A 25,300-nucleotide genomic window follows, 5' to 3' on the forward strand; every position below is an offset into this window, starting at 1 on the left:
TCAAAAAGATTGTTAATATGCTTTTATGGTAAAGATGTGAGAGTGTCACCCTTGAACATTGCTATTTGGATATAATAGGTGTATAATCTCTATTTAAACAATAAATATCAATTAAAATGTAATATATACATCTGTTGACACAGAAATTACATTCATGGATATTTCCCATATAGGTAAGATGTATAGCAAATAACAGTTAATATATTAAGTATTTTTTAATGCAAAGTTTTTCTATAATTACAAAACTCTGGGGCAAACCTAAATACTCACTGAAATAAACTGGTTTAATAAATTTTGGTGCATCCATTTAGTGCAATGAAAAAGTGAAAGTGAAGTTGTATCCAACTCTTTGCAGCCCTGTGAACTGTAGCCTACCACACTCCTCCATCCATGGGCTTTTCCAAGCAAGAGTACTGGAGTGGGTTGCCATTTCCTTCTCCAGGGATTTAGTGCAATACTTGCAATCTTTTACAAAATATGAGACAGCACTTTAAGTACTGATATGGGACAATCTGCAAGGTAATTTTTACATTAAAATATAAAGAAATAGAACCGTTATTTATAGTTATCCAGGAAACTAGTTTTGTATTTGCCTCTAACAAGAAAACTAGGTGAATAGGAAATAATATAAGTAAAGAGACTTTGCTCATTATTTCATATCTCATAGTTTGAGCAATCTGAATGTATTAATTATCTATTCAAATATATTCAATTAAATGATTAAGAAAAATAAATATAAAATCATTATTCAGTTCAATGAATTTGTTTCATGTTCTCTGACTTACTGATTCTTGAAATTAAAAAAATTACAAGAATTGGATTTGTCATTTTCTATATATAAAACTTATTTGTCTTTCCTCACAGATTTTGGGATAACATAATCCTTTTTAAATCATACATAGTTGAGTAATATTAGTGAATAATTTAAGTTTGTTTCCTAATATCTATTAAAGGATGAATGTATTAAGACATTGATCACAGTAACTCAATTAATTATCAAGGCAAGTAAACTTTTTTTACAAATATAAGGCAACAGCTTAGTACAAACTTCAGGAATAATATTTATTGACTTGAGGCATCCACATCGTCCATCATTTGAATTCTGGAAATCCCTGCATCAGAGAATATATTTATTTTAGAAAGTCATTCTTCAGCAAAATTTAATTATCACAAATTTAAAACACATAGATGCAATTATTTCAATGGAATATTTATCTTGCAACAGAATATTTACCTGTGAAATTATAAAGTATAATTATGTCTAAAACTAAGGAAAATATCACCAGTGGTCAATTAGAGATAAGGAAGAAGTAGAAAGGATAGTATAGAATAGGATATATACATGAACTAGATATGTCAGTTTGAAAAATTCTTCTGAGGCTTCTGAAAACTTGGGGAAGTGTTTAAATATAAAAAAATTATTATATGGTTCATTGAAATTAGATATAAAAATAGACCTAGTTTCCTATGACTCAGGCTTCCTACTTTTGCATTCTAATCCTCTATGATAAAATAGACATCTTTTTTTGGTGTTAATTCTAGAAGGTCTTGAAAGTCTTTACAGAACTGGTCAACTTCAATTTCTTCGGCATCAGTGGTTGGGGCATAGACTTAGAATATTGTGCTTTTAAATGGTTTACCTTGGAAACAAAAAGAGATCATTCTATCATTTTTGAGGTTGCACCCAAGTACTGCTTTCTGGACTCTTTTGTTGACTATGATGGCTACTTCATTTCTTGGCCACAGTAGTAGATATAATGGTCATCCAAATTAAATTCAGGACTTTCCTATAGCTCAGATAGTAAAGAATCTGCCTGCAATGCAGGAGACATGGGTTTGATTCCCTGGGTCAGGAATATCCCCTGGAGAAGGAAGTGGCAATCCACTCCAGTATTCTTGCCTGGAGAATTGCCATGGAGAGAGGAGCCTGGTGGGCTACAGTCCATGGGGTCGCAAAGAGTCAGAGATGACTAAGCAATTAACACACAAAAATTAAATTCACCTATACCTGTCCATGTTATTTCACTGATTCCTACAATGTCGCTATTCTATCTTGACATCTCCTGCTTGACTACATCCAATTTACCTTGATTCATGGCCCTAACATTCTAGATTCCTGTGCAATATTGTTCTATACAGCATCAGACTTTACTTTCACCACCAGACACATCCACAACTGAGCATTGTTTCTGCTTTGACCTAGCTGCTTCATTCTTTCTGGAGCTATTAGTAATTTCTCTATGCCCTTCCCCAGTAGAATTATGGACACCTTCTGACCTGGGGTCTCATCTTCTGGTGTCATATCTTTTTTGCCTTTTTCTTAGGGTTCATGGGATACTCAGGCAAGAATACTTGAATAGCAGGCAAGTTTTGCCTTGGAGTACAAAATGAAGAAGAGCAAAGGCTAGCAAAGTTTTGTCAAGAGAACATGCTAGTCATAGCAAACACTTTTCCAACAACCCAAGAGAAGACTCTTCACATGGACATCACCAGATGGTCAATACTGAATTTAGATTGATTATGTTCTCTGCAGCTGAAGAAGGAGAGGCTCTACACAGTCAGCAAAAAACAAGACCTGGAGCTGACTGGGGCTCAGATCATGAACTCCTTATTGTAAAATTCAGGCTTAACTTGAGAAAGTAGGGAAAACCACTAGGCCATTCAGGTATGATCTAAATCAAATTTCTTATGATTATACATAGAGGTGACAAACAAACTCAAGGGATTAGATCTAATAGACAGAGTGCCTGAAGAACTATGAATGGAAATTAGTAACACCGTATAGGAGGTAGTGACCAAAACCACCCCCAAGAAGAAGAAACGCAACAAGGCAAAGTGGTTGTCTGAGGGTGCTTTACAAATATCTGAAGAAAGAAGACAAGTGAAAGGCAAGGGTGAAATGGAAATATACCCAAATAAATGCAGAGTTCCAAAGAATAGCAAGTAGAGAAAAAAAAAAAAAAAAGTCTTCTTAAATGAACAATGCAAAGAAATGAGGAAAACAATAGAATGGAAAAGACTAGAGATATCTTCAAGAAAAGGTCAGTTTTCATTTCAATCCCAAAGAAGGAAATGCCAAAGAATGCTCAAACTACTGCCTGTTGCCTGCTAAGTCACTTCAGTCATATTCAACTCTTTGTGAACCTGTGGACCACAGCCTGCCAGGCTCTTCTGTTCATGGGGATTCTCCAGGCAAGAATACTGGCCCTCCTCTAGGGTATCTTCCCTACCCAGGGATCGAACATGTGAATCTTATGTCTTCTGCTATAACAGGAAAGTTCTTTACCACTAGTGCCATCTGAGAAGACCTCAAACTACCGTATTATTGCACTTATATCACATGCTGGTAAAGTTATGCTCAAAATCCTTCAAGTGAGGTTTCATCAGTACATGAACCAAGAACTTCCAGATGTATAATCTGGGTTTCAAAGAGGCTGAGGAACCAGAGATCAAATTGCCAACATTCATTAGATAATGGAGAAAGCAAGAGAATTCCTAAAAAGCATCTAGTTCTGCTTCATTGGCTACACTAAAGTCCTTGACTGTGTGGGTCACAGCATACTTTGGGAAATTCTTAAAAAGATGGGAGTACCAGACCACCTTTACCTGCCTCCTGAGAAACCTGTATGTAGGTCAAGAAGCAACAGCTAAAACAGGGCATGGAACAATGAACTCGCTCAATATTGGGAAAGGAGTATGTCAAGGCTGTATATTGTCACCCTGCTTATTAGCTTATACACAGAGTATATCGTGTGAAATGCCAAGCTAGATGCATCACAAGGTAGAATCAAGATTGCCAGGAGAAATATCAATAACCTCAGAAATGCAGGTGATACCATTCTAATGGCAGAAAGTAAAGAGGAACTAAGGAGCCTCTTGATGAGGGTGAAAGAAGAGAGTGAAAAAGCTGGCTTGAAACTCAATATTAAAAATACTAAGATCATGGCATCCAGTCTCATCACTTTATGGTAAATAGAAAGAAAAAAGTGGAAACAGTGACAGATTTTATCTTCTTGGGCTCCAAAATCACTGCAGATGGTGACTGCAGCTATGTAGTTAAAAGATGCTTGCTAGATCACCAGCCCAGGTGGGATGCATGAGACAAGTGCTCGGGCCTGGTGCACTGGGAAGACCCAGAGGAATCGGGTGGAGAGGGAGGTGGGAGGGGTGATCGGGATGGGGAATGCATGTAACTCCACGGCTGATTCATGTCAATGTATGACAAAACCCACTGCAATGTTGTGAAGTAATTAGCCTCCAACTAATAAAAATAAATGGAGAAAAAAAAAAGATGCTTGCTATGACAAGTAACAGAAGCAGAAGATATTAAGAAGAGGTTGCAAGAATACACAGAACAACTATACAAAAAAAGATCTTCATGACCCAGATAATCATGATGGTGTGATCACTCACCTAGAGCCAGACATCCTGGAATGTGAAGTCAAGTGGGCCTAAGGAAGCATCACTATGAAAAAAGCTAGTGGAGGTGATCAAAGTCCAGTCGACTTGTTTCAAATCCTTGAAGACGATTCTGTAAAAGTGCTGCACTCAATATGCCAGCAAATGTGGAAAACTCAGCAGTGGCCACAGGACTGGAAAAGGTCAGTTTTCATTCCAATCCCAAAGAAAGGCAATGCCAAAGAATGCTCAAACTACCACACAATTGCACTCATTTCACACGCTAGCAAAGTAATGCTCAAAATTCTCCAAGCCAGGCTTCAACGGTATGTGAACCATGAAATTCCAGATGTTCAAGCTGGATTTATAAAAGACAGAGGAACCAGAGATCAAATTGCCAACATCCACTGGATCATCAAAAAAGTGAGAGAGTTCCAGAAAAACATCTACTTCTGCTTTATTGACTACATCAAAGCCTTTGACTGTGTGGATTACAACAAACTGTGGAAAATTCTTAATGAGATGGGAATATCAGACCACCTGACCTGCCTCCTGAGAAATCTGTATGCAGGTCAAAAAGCAACAGTTAGAACTGGGCATGGAACAATAGACTGGTTACAAATCAGGAAAGGAGTATGTCAAGGCTATATATCATCACCCTGCTTATTTAACTTATATGCAGAGTACATAATGAGAAATACTGTACTGGATGAAGAACAAGCTGGAATCAAGATTGCCAGGAAAATTATCAATAATCTCAGATATGCAGATGACACCACCCTTATGGCAGAAAGTGAAGAAAAACTAAAGAGCCTCTTGATGAAAGTGAAAGAGGAGAGTGAAAAAGTGGGCTTAAAGCTCAACATTCAGAAAACTAAGATCATGGCATCTGGTCCCATCACTTCATGGTAAATAGATGGGGAAACAATGGACAGAGACATAGTTTATTTTGGGAGGCTCCAAAATCACTGCAGATGGTGATTGCATCCTTGAAATTAAAAGACACTTGCTCCTTGGAAGAAAAGTTATGACCAAACTCGACAGCATATTAAAAAGCAGAGACATTACCTTGCCAAAAAAGGTCTGTCTAGTCAAAGCTATGGTTTTTCCAGTAGTCATGTATAGATGTTAGAGTTGGACTATTAAAAAGGCTGAGTGCTGAAGAATTGATGCTTTTAAACTGTGGTGTCGGAGAAGACTCTTGAGAGTCCCTTGCAAGGCGATCCAACCAGTCCATCCTAATGGGAATCAGTCCTGAATATTCATTGGAAGGACTGATGCTGAATCTGAACCTCCAATACTTTGGCCACCTGATGGGAAGAACTGACTCATTTGATAAGACCCTGATGCTGGGAAAGGTTGAAGGCTGGAGGAGAAGGGGACAACAGAGGATGAGGTGGTTGGATGGCATCACCAACTCAATGGACATGAGTTTGGGTGGACTCCAGGAGTTGGTGATGGACAGGGAGGCCTGGTGTGCTGCAGTGGATGGGATCACAAAGAGTTGGACATGGCTGAGTGACTGAACTGAACTGATGACAAGCAAGGCTATGACAAACCTAGACAGTATATTAAAAAACAGAGACAACACTTAGCTTACAAAAGTCCGTATAGTCAGAGTTATTGGTTTTTTCCAGTAGTCGTGTTAGCATGTGAAAGTTGGTCCATAAGGAAGACTGAGCTCTGAAGAATTGATGCTTTCAAATTGTAGTGCTGGAGAAGACTCTTGAGAATCCTTGGACTGTAAGGAGTCCAAACAAGTCAATCTTACAGGTAATTAACCCTGAATATTCATTGGAAGGACTGATGCTGAAGCTAAAGCACCAATACTTTGGCCCCCTGCAGGCCAAACCCACCAACCTGCACACCCACAGCAACTGCAGTTCAACCACAACAAGAGGACACACGCTGCCCATACGGGAGATACTCCGGGGCACCTGGCTCCAGTGACCAGAGTGGATTGTGCCACTGGGCTCCGTAAGACATAGTCAGACCCAGAGATTCTGAGGAACAACTGGTGGTTGCAGAAGGAAGAGAAGTGGGAAGCTGGGAAAAATAGATAAACGGGGTTAAAAGTTACAAACTTCTAGTTATAAAATGAGTAAGTCACTGGGAATATAATACATAGCCAGTAATATTGCAATAAATTTCTGTGGTGACAGAGGGTTACTAGTCTTTGGTGGGGGTGGGGGGGACTCATCTTATCATAATAATCAATTTTTGGTGTAAACAAGCATCAAATCACTATGTTGTACACCTGAAACTAATAATATAATATAGTATGTTATCTGTTCTTCAGTGAAAAGAAAGAAAGAAAATGTGAGTGTACTTTTTTTCCCCACTGAGCCTAATGCTTCCATATGAAACAAAGCATTAAAAATCTGTGAAACTGAGCAATGAGATAAAGGAACATGGATTTTACATTTTAGGGCAAGGCTACAAAATATAGAAGAAAATGTATTTTAATTTCGCCCCAACTGTTCATGAATCTCAGTGAAAGTATTAATATCAAGTAACAAAATTAACAGTGAAAAGTCACCAGCCATTCACATTCTGCTTATTGAAGTAGCCCTTCTTTTTAAGGTACCCCATGAACCTACCCTCTTCATTGACTTAATCATATTTTAACCACTTTTCTCAGTAATGTTTTTGAGTTCTATAATCTTAAACATTTGGGTGTCCAAGGGCCCAGACCTTAGATTTCCTGATGTTCACTTCCAGCCTCATAGTATTAATACTATCTCTGCACTGAGACATGAATAGACCTCACATTTAAACTTGATAATAGTGTACTGAAATGTTCATGTGACATCCTGCAGGCAATTAAATGTTTAATATATTTATCCACCATATATCTAAAACTGAATTCCAGATATGCCCCATCAAAATTACTGGCAATTATTCTTACAGTTGCTAACAAAGAAGCTTGAACTCTCTTCTTTTTACCTCCATCACAGGAAGGTACCTATATAGCACCTTTATGACAAAATGTATTGGGTCGCATATCACATCATAGCATTTACAATCCTCTAATATGCTATATAAATTACTTGGCATTTTTGGTTTGTTATCATTCATTCCTACTGCCAAAGAATGCAGGCAGATACAATGCTTTTTGGATCTTATTATCTGGGGCCTGAGATATGCACTTGGTTGCCGATCTGAGAAGTGAGATGACTGGAATTAAAGATGTTCCCTAAATTCCCAAGGACCATTTCCTGTTTTTGACCTGTAATTTATGAATCAGGTACTGAGAATGAAAGGGAGTGGGGAGACTATGAAATAAAATCTTACAGATTCTTAGAAGTGTTTGTGCCATCCAGCCACTTCCAGGGATGATGAACCCCTCTTTTCTCTAACCCAATCCAATGACTGTATTTTATTTTTGATTGTATGAAGACCTGTGGGAAAATTAGAATCATTAGCATTATTCATAATATCAATAATACATTTTACTACAGGGAACTCTCATAAGATGCTGGGCACATTTGTTTTTAAATATCTCCATGACAGAGTAGGCACTAATATCTCCATTGTGAAGAAAAGAAATGAAAGTGGAAAGGCCTTGTGAATGAATCACTCTATTCCTCATGTCTGGATGAAATATATAAAATAAGGAACATGATGGACTTTAAAAAATAATCACCATGTATAATAGATTACATAGGTAAACATGCCTGCTCTAAACCTAGTACTTCTCTTCATCATAAGATACTTTAAAGAATACAAAAAGACAAGTCTGAAATCTGCAGATGTCTGTAGTATTTAGTTTGATGAACAAATAAAATATCCCTATAAATCAATAAGAAAGTAAAGTTACTCAAAAAGAAAAATAGGCAAAAGTTAAGAACCTATATTTCAAATAAATATTGCCCATTTGTTAATGGGCAATAAATGTGGAGATATGACAACCTCACAAGTTGTTAGGGAGATGCAAATCAAAAGTACAAAGATATATTGACAGTTATTCACTTTGTGAAAAAATAAAAATAACAACACCAAGCTTGTTCAAAGGTAGAGAACAAAGGTATATTTAAAACTGTTGCTAGGGACTTCCCTTGGAGAAGGAAATGGCAACCCACTCCACTGCTCTTGCCTGGAGAATCCCAGGGACAGGGGAGCCTGGTGGGCTGCCATCTATGGGGTCGCACAGCGTCGGACATGACTGAAGTGACTTAGCAGCAGCAGGGACTTCCCTGGCAGTCCAGTGGTTAGGACCCTGTTCTTCCATGGCAAGGGGCCTGGCTTCAATCCCTGATCAGGGAACTAAGATCCCACAAGAAGCCAAAATTAAACAAACAAAAACTTTTGCTAAAATTATATTGAAAAATAATTTGGAAATATTATATGAAGTTGAACTTTTACATACCTAGTGCTTCCAATCCTAGGGTGATGTGTGATAAAACATGGGGCAGAGGGAAAAATCTTGCAGAGATGTGTTTAAGAATGTTTAATGAAGGAACATTCATAGCAACAAAAACTGGAAATGACTCAAATTCCCATCATCTAGGCTATGAATAAAGTATATCTGCACTACAGAATATTATGCAGGAGTGAAAATGAAGAAACTTACCTACAAGTTTTAAAATAGGTCATCCCATTTACTTGCATGTCAACTTAAGAAAATAAATTTTCTTAAGCATTCTCCTTGTCTATAAAATGGGAATCATATTATCTCTTACGGAGATTTTGTGTACTGAAATAATGCAGGCAGTGTCTGAAACATCTTTAACATAAAATATTGTTAATTATTTGTAATCATTATTCCAATTGGTATATTTTACTTACATCGGTTATTTTTGAATGAACGCAAATGTGAAGCAGTAAATTCTCTTTCCTAAAAGTAACATCTCTGTCTGTCTCTCTCATAAACACATACCCATGTCATTATTTTTACACCATAATAAAATTGTATAAGAGGAATATTTTAATAGTTTATTTTTAAAGCCTAGGAAAAATGTATGGGTACTGTAGAGGCATGTCAAAAATATTTTTATTATTTCTAGATCTTTGAAGAAGCTTTAAAATTAAATGTCTATTAGTTCTTTCATTTATATATTTTTGCTCGCTGTTAGGTACATAAATGTATAAAAGCCAGTCTCTCTTTTCAAATATCATTGGATTTAAGTCACTGTTATAATGACATTCTTATGCTTTGTAACACAGCAGAAGACTGAAAATCTTAAATGTTAGTGTGAGAATAATGCTGTTCTAGGACAAAGTCTGTCCCAGAGTTTGCAGAGTGTATAGTTCACAGCTTTTAACACTAGCAGCAAGGCAATTATCAAAAGAGGTAATAGAGTATGAAGCATGGCTTTTGCTCTAAACAACATCAAAATTTTTTCAGAAATTTCAAAGGAACTAGAATAGCTCATGGAAATACAGAGATAACAGCATAAGCAGATTCTTTGAAGCTCTAAGTCCAGACACTTCAATGGCAGGAATAAAGCTGAAGAGAACAGAATTGGAAATTACAAGAAAAATATGGATTAAAATAAACTCTTGGGGGTAAAATAAAACTTACATCACTTGGGAACTGATCACAACTGAGGTTTAAATTGATCAAGGAACTTGTAATCTGTATCTGGTTATTTGTATTTCTTTGGTTTCATATCCCACTACTTAGATAGATAGTAAAAAGAGATTCATTCATATTATTATTATGATAATATAACTTTCATAAACAAGAAAACATAGGGCTTTAACCTGTACTTCATAAGACACTTATAGAAATAACATTTCCAGGACTAAACATTAACAATTAAACTCAATGCTTGAATTGAATCATTAGAAGGAAATCTACATAATCTGTTAGATAAGCTTTATATTCTCAAATCTTATAAGTATTGGCAAAAGTGATCTAGATTTTCTCTTCCAGAAAAGAGAAGCTTCCTCTGTCACTCAGGATTATAAGTAAGACAAAAATTCATTTTTGAAGAATCATTCCAGCTAGTTTCATTCACTTTTATTTTCATTCTATATTTCCTATGATCATGAAAATGAAAAACTCATCCTTCTCTAGAAATGTGTTCCCTCCCAAACACTAATGCTGGAAGAATAGAACTCAATACAGTGAGATGTTGTCTCTTTTAAACTGTTCGTATCATTGAAGGCAGTTTTTCATTTGCCCTGAATTAGCCCTTAGCTGCCAAAAACTGAGCAATCTGATGTATACTAAAATGTGAAGAGGCAATACATATAATTGAAAGAAGGCATGGCACCATGGCATGATGCCATTCATCCCACGGCACCCACATCCACAGGAAGGCTATTTCTCTTGGTTTAACAAATAATTCTTCCAGGTCCTTGTTACACCTGTGTGCCCTCCCCTGCAGGTAAGTCTGCACCTATATGGCTGCTGCTGCTAAGTCGCTTCAGTCATGTCTGACTCTGTGCGACCCCATAGACGGCACCCCACCAGGCTCCCCCATCCCTGGGATTCTTCAGGCCAGAATACTGGAGTGGGTTGCCATGTCCTTCTCCAATGCATGAAAGTGAAAAGTGAAAGTGAAGTCGCTCATTCCTGTCTGACTCATAGCTATCCCACGGACTGCAGCCCACCAGGATCCTCCGTCCATGAGATTTTCCAGGCAAGCGTACTGAAGTGGGGTGCCATTGCCTTCTCCAGCACCTATATGGACCAGGGCTTCAAATCAAACTGATGAAACAACTGTGAGGCTGCCAGGGCTAACACCATGACATGCGGCCTGGACCTAAGTTTCGGCTTCCCCCGAAATGGTAAGATTCCCTACCCCCATCAGGCCACTTGGAGCCAGCCAATCAATATGCGCCCAGTAAGAAACAAAGGGAAAGCTGAAAAGCCCGTGAACGCCCAAGTTTGAAAAAGCCCGCGAAAGTTTGTACCAATAAGATTGCTTTGCAAACATGTAACCAATCCGCTTAAGCCAGCTACCAACCGCTTATGAATACCCTATAAATCTGGGTAACAGCTTGGGCTCGGGGCTCTCTGACCCTGCACCACTGCGTTGGATGCCGCAGGAGCCCTGACTCGAGTCAGCAATAAACTTCCCTTTTTGCGAGTTGCATTGTCTTGGAAGCCTTCTCTCTTCCTGCTCGTGGATTTGGACATCAGGCAAAACAATAACTTTGGAGGAAAAGCTTACACAATTATCCTAACAAGACATATGAACTTCTAAAGCACTTATTCAGATGTAGTCAAGTAAACATACCTGCTCCTCTTGGTCATCAATCTTAATGAGACTAGAGCCCAGGTCTTGGCATGACTGCTTACTCTCCATCCAAGTTTTCTCTTCTTTTGAAAAATAGTAACAGTCTTTTCCATAGCAGGACCATTTTCCTTGATATATACCATAGCCTTTAACTTGAAAATAAAAGCCACCATCATCCATAACTTCAAGATCATTTAGAGACCTGCACTTTTCTGTACTTCACTGCTTACTTCAGACTGAATGAACAGAAAATAGATGACTTTCCTGCATCCCCAAAGTTTTATGTTAGGAATAGCTCTCCTGCCACACTCTGTAGGTAAGAATACTGTTGAGCCAGAGACTGTCTCTGACAAGGCCATTGTTAATACTGATAAATGTTGACTTCTTGAATACAAATAGACTACAGAAAAGTGGAGTAGTTCTCCCTGAAGAAAGAAATCCTTCAATGTAAATATAAACAAATAGTATTAATTCCAGGCTTCCCTGTGACTCAGACAGTAAAGAACTTGCCTGCAATGCAGGAGACCCAGGTTCAGTCCCTGGGTCAGGAAGATCCCTGGACAAAGGAATGGCTACCCAACCCAGTATTCTTGCCTGGAGAAACCCATGGACAGAGGAGCCTGGTGGAGTCCAGGAGTCACATAGACTCAGACAACGACTGAGAGACTGAGCATGACATAACCATTAACTCCAAGGAATCTATATTGGCAAAAATTCATCCACAAGCACAAAATAATCAAAACAATGTAAAGGTCTAATAGGAGCTTCTTACTTTGGAAAGTCTGTGTTCAATTAACTATAATTGATAAAATTGATTTGATAAGAAAGAATGAGCGTAATTAAAGGCCCTGACAAAGTCGAGTGTAAAGTTTTACAATACTGAAAGGGCCTTTGAATTATGGTGCTGGAGAAGACTCTTGAGAGTCCCTTGGCAGCAAGGAGATCAAACCAGTCAATCCTAAAGGAAATCAACCCTGAATAACACATTGGAAGGACTGATGCTGAAGCTGAAGCTCCAATACTTTGGCCACCTGATGCAAAGAGCTGACTCACTGGAAAAGACCCTGATGCTGGGAAAGATTGATAGCAAAATGAGAGGAGGGCGGCAAAGGATGAGATGGTTAGATAGCATCACCAACTCATGGACATGAATTTGAGCATGCTCCAGGAGATGGTGAAAGACAGGGAAGCCTGGTGTGTTGCAGCACATAGGGTCACAAAGAGTAAGAAACAACTTAGTGAGTGACTAACAACACTGAAAGGGCACAGGAGGGGATAATTCCATGAAAAAATCTGTCAGCTATCAGCCTAAATATTTAGTACTTACCTGTGCTAGGTGGTAAAACTGAGTGATCCTCAGCTCCTGGTACAGAAGCATTTCTTTCATTTGTGTCTTTCATATCTTGTGTATTGCACTTAGAATTTGTCTCAAAATCTTCATTTCCATATTGTAAAATTAAGATAATGAATGGCTTTAATAGATCATTTTATTAGAATCATTTAATTCTGAATTACAAAATAAACAATGTTGACTAAATGAAAGTATGATCAGAGAAAATGTAACATTAAAATATTTTAAAGTGTCAAAGCATAAAATTTATTTTTATATATAGCCATAACTTATATACTTATTTTTAAGTATGTAAAACAGTAATCAACATTTATAAAACAGAGAATATAAACTGGAAATAAAGGGTTTTTATGTCATCTACTCTTCAGAAAAAGATCTCAAAATTTGTGAAATTTAGTATTCACTATTTGATTTGGCATTTAACATTTTCATTCCGGGGTAACATAAAGGATTTGGCTTTTTTTAGCACAAGTTTATAATGGATTCATTGAACACCTGTGGGAAAAGAACTCAGAGTGCTACTCCTAATGTGAAAAAAAAGAATTAAAAATCTCTGAGAGAAACAGCCATCGTTTCCAAAACTTCATGCATAAAAAATGTAAAAGCATGAAGTGTATGGTCCTTTAAGTGTAGGAACATTTTTCCAAAACACTGGAGAAACTGTTACACAATCGAGAATCTTTATTTCAAACTATGCTAACACTCATCACCATTCAGCCAAATACAATGTCTACTTGTAAAAAAAGCTCTAGTAACATTAATTGCACAGTATCTTAATGTCCTCAGTTACAATAAATATCTCTGTTGTTCCGATTCATTAATCCATTCCAATGTTTATATTTTGGGTCTTAATTTTTTTTTTTTTTTTTTTGGGGGGGTCTTAATTTAAAAGACACATCAAGACCTCTAGTTTCTAAGTACTGCCGTTTCTTGTGATTAATAGACAGCCACCTCCCTTTCCTTTTTGTCTATCTAAGGCCACACAGTAGAGAACTAATTTGGGCAGGACATCCGACAAGCTTGCAAAATAGTCTTTAGGCACATCTGAAAAGAGCCAACTCTGATAAACATGTATCACTCATCACATTGCCTTCACACAAACTTCTGAAAGTCCAGTGACAAAAAGGTCGCAAAACTGTTCAGATACAGATTAGTGCTGATCGACATTTGTGGTTCTCATCATCATTATGCCCTTCAATACTACACAATGTGTTTATTGAGTCACATTCTTTTCCTAATCCAATAGCTATTTAGTCTTTTCCTAAATTATCTACGACTTCTCCTGACTCTCTCTCAGAAGGTGGCTTCATTTGCTGTCAATATTTCACATAGAAACAATCACCATCAAGCTGAAGTTCCCCTCACTTTCTTGCTTCCCTTTTTATAAATACACAGGTATCCATCAATCTATTGCAGAAAAAAATTTGTGCTTCCCACTAAACAAGTCTGAAACTCTCACCCATAGTCTGTGTCAACTTAAAAAATATGCATTCACAACTTAAAAGTTGAGAGTTATGTTTTATTCAGTGGGAGTTTTTTGGACTTCAACCCTGGGAAGGAAGTACCTCAAGTAACTCTGAGAGAACTGCTCTGAAGAGGTGAGGGTGGAAGGGAGGGATAGGTTATATAGGAGTTTGGCAACGAAAGGCAAGTAGTCTAAACTTCAAAAGATTATTGTTATCTAAACAATAAAGGAAACTAGATATTTCACGTTAAGAAATTCAGCGTTTTTCTTTGTACAGGCATATACAAGAATGTGGGCTCACAGAAATCACTCCTTTGATATGCATCTCAGCTATCTGGGGCCAGTATGCTGTGTTTTCATATACTGAGTGTCCTCGGGGCTCATAGTAGGGAGTGGCTGCAGTTTGATGGCTGCTAAATCACAGGTATTCTTTTGCTTCCTGAGTTCCCTCAGGGCTCACCAATTTACCAGCGCTGCTGGCTACAATCACTGACGATTGTGACATCCTTTGTTTACTGACAGGGCAGGCAACATTTCATTTCTCATCTGGATATCATCCCCTATTTGACCTTTCCCGTCTACCTTGACTGGACTTTCCAGAATCCAGATCTGCTCATGTAATATGAGTCATGTTTTTCCTTAATGTTAAATACTTCAATTGTTTCCTTTGTTTTTAGGGCAAATTTGAATTTTCTTAACATGGTACAAGGGCTTCCCAGGTGGCTCAGTGGGTAAAGAATCTGCCTGCAATGCAGAAGATATAAGAGATGTGGGTTTGATTTCTGGGTCAGAAAGATCCCCTGGAGGATGGTGCAGCAACCCATTCCAGTATTCTTTCCTGGAGAATCCCATGGACAGAGGATCCTGGCAGGTTACAGTCAATAGGGTCACAAAGAGTCTGACATGACTGAAGCGACTTAGCATGCATGCACACAACATGGTACAAAAGATTTCCATGAAGTTACATACCTAGTCAAACTTATTTCTAGCCACTTTATTTTGGTCCAAAACCTGAATGTTTCCAGCATGTACATCTGTCCGTTTTTCATGTTATTCTTTACCTGAATGAGCCTTCTCTACCCTCAGCCTCCTAATTATTTCTTACCTTCCCTTTGCATCTTATCAATTATTAAATCCTACAGGAGAGCTTTCTTGACCTCAGCATGCTATATGCCATTCATCTGATATCTTCATGCCATCATCCTTATACTAATAATATTTTATTTTAAACACTGGTTCATTTTTTTTTTAATATTTTCCTTTAAACTGAGCTCATTAAAAAATGACTTTTTCTTTAATTTCTGTATCTTTGATGCCATACATAGTTCCTGATCCATAAGAGATCCTCAAAATTGATTGTTGAATGAGTGAAACAAAGAATTAATAATCATGAGGAAAAAGATGTTGGAAACAAGTATTGTATAAGAATTTTTGAAAATTTATATGAACTATGTAAAATTGATAACATTTAATCATTTAGAAAATAAATCATTTATTTTCCTTTGTAATTTAAACATTATTATCTTTAAGTATATAACGGTATGCTTAACGTATATAATAATGAATGTAATATTCAAAAAAAAAAAAAAATAATGAATGTAATATTCAAATAAATATTTTCCCAACTCTCTGGCCATATGGAAAACCTCATCCTACTTGAAAAATAATTTCCACTGTGTATGTAAACCATACCATATAATCAGCAAGATTTTTGTGCTATTACACTTATCACACTATTTTGTGTGGCATAAACACTCAGTGAGAGCAAAATAATAAAATCATCATTATTAATATTATCATCAACACCATTGACGATCACTAATGATTTCTATACAACTTTATATCAACAAAGGTTCATTAGTTATAGTATCTCATTTTTCATCCTGACTCTTTTCACTCATAAGAAATGTGCGTGTATGGTACTCACACATATATCCTAAGACTGTGATTGCCAGTAGGAGAAACAAACATACAATTCCCAGGATTATTGCAATGATATGCCATGGAGATTCTGTACAAAATCAAAAAGCAAAATATCCATATATAAATATATTAAGCTCAAAGCATTAAAAAAACACACAGAATTAGAACAAAATGGAAATTTGTTCTGGAGTTTAAAATTAATATCTATAATTACTGTGACCACAAACCTCATTATTATTATGTTTAAATATATCCCTCAGTATATAGGGGCTGGAAAAAACTGTTGAGAGTCCCTTGGAATTCAAGGAGATCAAATTTATCAATTCTAAAGAAAATCAACCCTGAATATTCATTGGAAGGAATGATGCTGAAGCTGAAGCTCCAATACTTTGGCTACCTGATGAGATGAGCTGACTCATAGGAAAAGACCCTAATGCTGGGAAAAATTGAAGGCAGGAGAAGGGGACAACAGAGGATGAGATGGTTGCATGGCATCACCGACTCAATGGACATGGAAAAACTCAGGGAGACAGAGGACAGGGAAGCCTGGCATGCTGCAGACCATGGAGTCACAAAGAATCAGACATGACTGAATGACTGAACAGCAGCATATAAGGGTTTCCCTGGTGGCTCAGTGGTAAACAATCTACCTGCAATTCAGGAGCTGCAGGAGATGAGGGTTCAATCCCTGGGTAGGAAAGATCCCCTGGAGGAGGGCATGGCAACCCACTTCAGGATTCTTGCTTGGAGAATCCCGTGGACAGAGGAGCCTGTCAGGCAACAGTCCATAGGGTCTCAAAGAGTCAGGCATGACTGAAGCAACTTAGATTGTATACACACCTCAGTATATAAAGAACCAGGCATGTAATATAAAATATATGTGGACACAATTATGATTTCATTTTTTCTTATTTAACATCATAATATTTTCAGAAAACAAGAAAACAAATGAAAAAGAAACTTTACCTTTCCTTTTGTGACTCTGATATCTTTTGTCCTCCTTTTTCTCTGAATACAGGAATTTTGGCTCCACGTATATCACTTTCTCCTGGCTCATTTCTGAGGGCGGAAGGCAAAGATCACAAGAATCCTTTGCAGCATTGAATAAGGCATTTTAATGGCATTGAAAAATGGCAACATTTATCATGAAATAATAGAAAGAGCTAAATGAATGATCAGCATGATAATCAGAAATAAGTGATGCCAAGTAACTACTGATCCTAAATTAACAGAAAAAAAAATACTTTTAAAATTTCTCTTTGTGATGACTTACAACAGAGTCTCTACATGATTAATTAACAGGCCATTACAGTTCATGGGCATGTTATGTTAAGCTTTTACTGTTAAAAAATAATTGAATTCATTACAACAATTTAGGAAATGGTATATTTCATTCTCACATAAATATCTAGAATTATAGCTTCTCTTGCAAATTTGTATTTGGTCACTTAGAGCCTGTATCATGCCCAAATGGCAACCATAGTCTGACACTGAATAGAGTAATCCCCCTTTAGGACAGACACACACACTCAAATTTGACAATCTTCTCAGTCTGAGAAAAAGGCAGAAATTGTGGGATTCAAGAAAAGGCATTTTAGGAAGTAACATCAAACAACTGAGGCATAATTTGTCATTCTAAATCACAGTTCAAAAGCATCAATTCTTCAGCGCTCAGCTTTCTTTATGGTCCAACTCTCACATCCATACATGACTACTGGAAAAAACGTAGCTTTGACTAGAAGGACATTTGTCAGCAAAGTAATGTCTCTGCTTTTTAATATGCTGTCTAGGAGCAAGCATCTTTTAATTTCAGGGCTGCAGTGATTTTGGAGCCCAAGAAAAGAAAATCTGCACACACACAAAAAAAGAAAGAAAGTCTGTCATTATTTCCATTGTTTCCCCATCTATTTGCCATGATCTTCATTTTTTGAATGTTGAGTTTTAAACCAGCTGCTTCACACTCCTTTTTCACCTTCATCAAGAGGCTCCTTAGTTCTTCTTTCCTTTCTGCCATAAGGATGCTGTCATCTGCATATCTGAGGTTATTGAGATTTTTCCCCAAAGTCTTGACTCTCAGCTTGTGCTTCATCCAGCCCAGCATTTCACATGATGTATTCTGCATAGAAGTTAAATAAGCAGGGTGACAATATACAGCCTTGATGTACTCCTTCCCCAATTTGGAATCTGTCCATTGTTCCATATCCGGTTCTAATTGTTGCTTCTTGACCTGTGTACAGGTTTCTCAGGAGGCAGGTAAGGTGATCTGATATTCCCATCTCTTTAAGATTCTTTCACAGTTTGTTGTAAACAAAAGTATTTAGTTCAAATGAACAAATATATATGTACATATTGAAGTATATATTTTATATGTAATATATATTTAGTTCAAATATGTGTACTATATCAATAGTTTGTATTATTCCAAAAATATGATCCTTTGCCTACACTTATATAAACACTTCCACAAAAAATACATAATGATATCTCCTCCCTAGAAATATACATAAATAATGACTAAAGAGGAAAAACATTTTTCAAAAACTAATGTTTTTGGTAACTCAGTAGAAAGAACCAGATAACTGGTCTTCCTAAACAGATCTTATTCTCAGTTCTTAAAATATTAACATCATAGTATTTCACCTTTTTATTTCTTTATAATTTGAGGAAACTTGATTTGAACAATCCTCAAATGATGATAAGATGTATGAATATACTACCAATTGTTTTTCAATAAATATTCTTTCTATCACAGTGCCTAATTACAAAGTAAATCCTTCTTCAAGGACATATTTTCCTAGCTCACTGATTTTTATTTAGCTATTTTATAATTGAATAACTCTACCCAAATAACAAGAAAATACATTTGTTTTATAAACCTGGGTATATTTTAATGGAAAAAAATCATATTATCCAAACACTTGAACTTTTTCTATTACATTTAACTTTTCTATTACACTTAACTTTCTATTATATTAACTTCAATTAAATCTATTACATTTCTATTACATTTAACATTACATTTATGTAACAGTTAATGTTATGACATTAACTGTTACATAAATGTAACATCCTATTGCATTTAACATCTAATTGCATTTCTATTACTTTCTATTACATATTAACATAACAAAAAACACAAATTTATATTACCTTAAAAAGAGTTAAATATTCCTCAAAACATTTCAGTATATTTATAACTCATATTCTGTGTATTAAATATTTTGACCCATAGGGTCAAACAGGGTTAACATTAGATATTAATTAACATGGACCCCAAAGTAAATTCTTTCTTGCAATGATACAAAATCCTTGTAACTGTCTACATCATCTCCCACTATCAAATTCTCCTTTACCTGCTTTATCCTTCTTTGTCCAACAGCCTGACAGTAAAGGCACACCCACAGTGCCTGACAGTACCTGTGTTTGTGCCTTGAGATTTCACCAACAGGAGGACAAGCTTGGTCAGGAACACAGCTAGGATGAGCTCGCTCTGCTGGCCTTTCACTTCTGCTTTGAGAATAGGAGGTCCTTGTAGAAATGTATGACTGGCCTTAGAGAGACCATGTCAGAAAAAGATAGCCAATGATCAAATGGCATTCAGTATTCCCACACAAAAAGTTTCCACTGGTGGCAGGATCTCATTTACTCCACACTCTGTCAGACAAGAGTCACAATGAACTAAGACCCCAAGTTTTGAGGATATTTGTAGATCAATTCAAATCTGAACTTTAGCAGTTACCATAAATCTGAATTAAAATGGTCATCTCAGGATCTCATGAGATTAGAAATTGGTTAACAACAAAATAAAGGTTATATTAATAACAACAAAAAGGAAAATATCCATGTTCTATCTGACTTGATTCATACCTTTTTCTTTTTAAAGAATGAAGGTAAATACCTAATTGTTATATATATATATATGATATAAAAACTGTAACAATAAGTAAAAGTCAAAATGTGCATAAGCAACTTATATCCTTAACAAACAACTTGATAACCACATTGCTTGACAGATTACAGTAATATAAATACATGCAATTGGGCTGGCCAATAGATTTCTAGTTATTTCTTGTCTTCTCTTTAAATTGTCTAAAGAAGCAGATTTTCTGTTTAAATAACAAATAAAAATCAAGACAGAAACAAAGGGACAGGCTCAAAATGTTGAGTGGTTTTGAATGTAGTCCTTTTAAGGCATCAAAGTGAAAAATCATCTGCGTTAGTTATAGCCAAAATTGTCAGAGCATGTATTTATAAATCATTATTTGTTTAATTCAATGAGTAGTTCAATGCCCCATTTAACCCTAAAGTATGTGTTAGACAGGAACAAAAGTGTTTTGTTTTTTTTTATCAACCACATTGATCTGTGCATCAAAGGACCCCTATGTCTGATGCTTTAAAATTCTTCTTAGAAATGTATAGTAAGAACCAAAACCCACTTCTATGTCAGCTACATGGTTTGAAGTCCTTTCAAAAGCACTTTTCCATGGTTTATGTTTCGTTCCCCCATCGCCTCCAAAGCAAAACTGTCTTCTCTCCTCTAAATAATGGTAGCACATTCAAAAATTTTTACCTTTTTTCCTTGTAGGTTTGTCTTTGACTTATTTTTCTTTGCTAGGATCTAATGGGTTGCTTTTGGGGAGGAGGGTTCTGACATAAATAAAGACAACAAGGAAAGCGTTCTAGAAATTCTCCATGCGTGAGGACTTTCTCATAAAGGCAAACCTTAGTTTTTAGACATACTTGTATGCCATGAACTTCGAGGCTCATGGATGTAATTACTCTACTTGGCTGCAGTACATCTCAATTTACACCTTCTATGTCAAATTCTCCAATCCTAAAATGTGTCATTGAATAGAAATGCATTTGATAACTATTTGTCTTGTGACTAAATAGCATTCTTATTGGTAAAGTATAATTAAGACAGTAAATAGATTTTGAACATGTATTCTAGGGGAGAATACATGTGATTTCTATGCTCTCAGTGCAGTGATGTCATCCAGTGGTGTGGGTGGTAAGAGCTGACTGCAGTTCACACTTAGGACTTTCTCTGTAGCAACGGTGAGTGGGGCAGCTAACTTTGGAAGCCTCATCCCCTTCAGCAGCATTGGGAATACCTTCCACACAAGTGTAGTCTGTTGGGAGGCTTAAGGAATCTACTAGGTATTTAATAACATTTTTATTGCAATATAATTGCTTTACAATATTGTGTTAAGTTTCTTCTGTACACCGAATCAAATCAGCTATATGTGTATATATGTTCCCTCCTCTTGGACCTTTCTCCCAGCCCACCCCACCCCCACCCATCTTGATTATTACAGAGCACCGAGCTGAGCAACCTGTGCTTTAGAGCAGGTTCCCTCTAGCTGTCTTACATGATAGTGTATATATGTCAATTCTAATCTCCTAATTCTCCCCACCCTCTCCTTCTCCCACTGTGTCAACACGCCCATTCTCTACATCTGTGTCTCTATTCCTGCCCCGGAAATAGGTTCATTTGTACACTTTTATGTGAGATCTTAAAAAAAAAAAAAAAAATGGTACAAATGAACTTATTTACAAAGCAAAAACAGACTCACAGACTTAGAGAAAGAATTTATGGTTACCGGGGGGAGAACAGAAGAAGATGATAGAGTGGGAGTTTAAGATTAACATACACGCAATGTATTGTCTATAGCACGAAGGGGTAAATAAAAAGGTACAATCTGCTTGTAGGACAAATATTCAGTTAGCCTTAAAAATGCATTCCAATATACTATGAAAATGAAAGTGAAAATCGCTCAGTCATGTCTGACTCTTTGCAACCCCATGGACTGTAACCTGCCAGGCTCCTCTGTCCATGGAACTCTCCAGGCCAGGATACTAGAGTATGTCATCATTCGCTCCTACAGGGGATCTTCACAACCCAGGGACTGAACCCAGGTCTCCCGCATTGCAGACAGATGCTTAAATGACTGAGCCACCAGGGAAGCCAATTTACATTAGGTACAGACAAATATTGTTTGACTCCACTTACACAAGGTATCTAGAATAGACAAATTCATACAGTCAGAAAGTACGATACACTAGTTGATGCCAGGGATGGAGGATAAGGGATGGGGATGGGGAATGGAAAGTTAGCTTTCAGTGGGGACAGTTTCACTTTAGTAAAGTGAAAATCCGGGAGATAGATAATGGAGAGTTGCACGACAATATAAATATACTTAGTGCCACTGAACTGTACACTTAAATATTGTTAAAATAGTATGTATTATATTATCTGACTTCAATCACAATAAGAAAAAAAATTTTTATTGAGCACACTGATCATTTGAAATATGTATATTTCAAATACATAAAGGACCAACTGTACAGCACAACTTCAGTTTAGTTCAGTCACTCAGTCATGTCTGACTCTTTGCGACCCCATGAACCGCAGCATGCCAAGCCTCCCTGTCCATCACCAACTCCCAGAGTTTACTCAAACTCATGTCCATTGAGTCAGTGATGCCATCCAACCTTCTCCTCCTGCCTTAAACCTTTCCCAGCCTCAGGGTCTTTTCCAATGAGTCAGCTCTTTGAATCAGGTGGTCAAAGTATTGGAGTTTGAGCTTCAATATCAGTCCATCCAATGAATACTCAGGATTGATCTCCTTTAGGATGGACTGGTTGGATCTCCTTGCAGTCCAAGGGACTCTCAAGAGTCTTCTCTAACACCACAGTTCAAAAACATCAGTTATTTGGTGCTCAGCTTTCTTTATAGTCCAACTCTCACATCCATACATAACTACTGGAAAAACCATAGCCTTGACTAGACAGACCTTTGTTGGCAAAGTAATGTTAAAAAAAATCATATTAAATGCATTTTAATATACTGTCTAAGTTGGTCATAACTTTCCTTCCAAGGAGTAAGTGTCTTTTAATTTCATGGCCGCAGTGATTTCATCTGCAGTGATTTTAGAGCCCCCAAAAATAAACTCTGCCACTGTTTCCATTGTTTCCCCATCTATTTACCATGAAGTGATGGGACCAGATGCCATGATCTTAGTTTTCTGAATGTTGAGCTTTAAGCCAACTTTTTCACTCTCCTCTTTCACTTTTACACTGCTCAATAGTCTGTAGAATCCTAAATGGGAAAAGAATTTGTAAGAGAATGGATATGTGCATATGCATAGCTGAATCATTCAACTGCATGCCTGAAACACAACACTGTAAATCGACTGTACTCCAGTAAAAAATAAAAATTTTTAAAAAGAACAATTTGGAAAATTGACTCAAAAAATTGACATATATTTACATTAATGTGTTGTCTTCACTGATTTAAAAGTTGTACTGACTTTATGGTTATTATTGTCTAATAATAAACCCCATGGACTGTAGCCCACCAGGTTCCTCTGTCCATGGAATTTACCAAGCAAGGATACTGGAGTGGGTTGCCATTTCCTTCTCCAGGGGATCTTCCCAACCCAGGGATCAAATCCAGGTCTCTCACATTGCAGGCAGATTCTTTATCATCTGAGCCACCAGGGAAGCCCCAGCTGATAACATCTGGATTTCTAAAAATTTGGAGCAAGTCACCAATGACAACAAGGAGGTCAAACCAGTCAATCCTAAAGGAAATCAACGTTGAATATTCATTGGAAGACTAATGCTGAAGCTGAAGCACCAATACTTTGGTCACCTGATGCAAACAGCCAACTCATTAGAAAAGATCCTAATGGTGGGAAAGATTAAGAGCAGGTGGAGAAGGGGGTAACAAAGGATGAGATGGATGGATGGCATCCCTGACTCAGTGGGCATGAGTTCAAGCAAAATCCAGGAGATAGTAAAGGATAGCAACACCTGGCATACTGCAGTCCATGGGGTCACAAAGAGGCAGACATGACCTAGTGACTGCATAACAACCAAGGAAAAGCAATTATCAGCAGTATTCAATCCTGAGCCTTTTAAAATCAGCTTCTGGGTTTATTGCCATTAAAACACATATGATAGGTTTTAGAAAATCTAACTGTATACATTTGAATATTTTTCAACAGTATCTACAGCAAGTAAAAGCATAAAATATTATTATCAGACTATGAGTATATCACATCTTTGAGGGTTTTTTTTTATCTTTTTAACTGTTTTGAGTAAAGAATGAGGCCCTTATTAGTTGTTTGATGATAAACACATTTCCCCCCACTTTCCTGTCCTTAAAACACCCACATACCTTCATACCCAAAATATCAATGTATTTTTAGTGCTTTTTATATTGTTTTCTATACTTCCTTTTTTGTCAAGTGTTATTTAGCCTTTCTTGTCCCACTAAACTATAAATCATGTTTCATTATTCTTACATCCACCAAGTCTAACCAGTATCAAAGAAAAAGGAGAAACTATTGTCCTTGATTGAAAGGACAATAAATTCATAGAAACCAAAATGCAACCTCAAGATGAAACAAATTAATAAGTAAATAATATGAGACATAAAGAGAGAAATATTCCTGATAACATTACATTAAAAGGATGAAGCAGAACGACAGCAAGATACAGCTAAATTAGAGGGAATTTTATAATAAAGCAGGCAGAGTGCATACAATTTTGAAATGTTTCCAAAATAAGTTTGTAATTTTGTTTTTTTGTTTTTTGTTTTTTCATTTTAAAGCTGGTAAAAATTAGGTGAGTGTGAAGAAATTGAGTCCAAAATTCTTGATTATATTAGAATGTAAGGAAAAGAGAAAAATGAGTTAACTACCAAATAAACAGGAATGTATGTGACAAAAAATAAAAGAGACAAAGGGAGATAATTTGCTTTTTTTCAGATCTTTAAAATGTCTCCATATATCATTTTTGTTCAATAACGTGTTGTTGGTCGTTATTGTTCAGTCACTAAGTCATGTCCAACGTTTTGCAATGCCGTGAACTGCATCAGGCCAGACTACCCTGTCCTTCACCATCCCCTAAAGTTTGCTCAAACTCATGTGCATTGAGTCGGTGATGCCATTCAACCATCTCATC

The 25,300-nt window shown here is 36.7% G+C and overlaps 1 protein-coding gene across 1 annotated transcript; it reads right to left on the minus strand.

Moving 5' to 3' along the window:
• LOC122679951 (C-type lectin domain family 7 member A-like) lies at positions 1-21,094 on the minus strand. Its single transcript, XM_043880805.1, has 8 exons — positions 21,068-21,094; positions 19,745-19,877; positions 17,294-17,386; positions 16,332-16,415; positions 12,916-13,023; positions 11,589-11,740; positions 7,693-7,799; positions 1-1,112 (listed from the first exon to the last, which is right to left on the minus strand). The coding sequence occupies exons 1-8, from the start codon at positions 21,092-21,094 to the stop codon at positions 986-988; spliced, it is 831 nt and encodes a 276-aa protein (XP_043736740.1). The 3' UTR covers positions 1-985.
• Between the last annotated feature and the right edge of the window lie 4,206 nt (positions 21,095-25,300).

The sequence above is a fragment of the Cervus elaphus genome, chromosome 22, assembly GCF_910594005.1.
Source record: "Cervus elaphus chromosome 22, mCerEla1.1, whole genome shotgun sequence".
Taxonomy (NCBI): domain Eukaryota; kingdom Metazoa; phylum Chordata; class Mammalia; order Artiodactyla; family Cervidae; genus Cervus; species Cervus elaphus.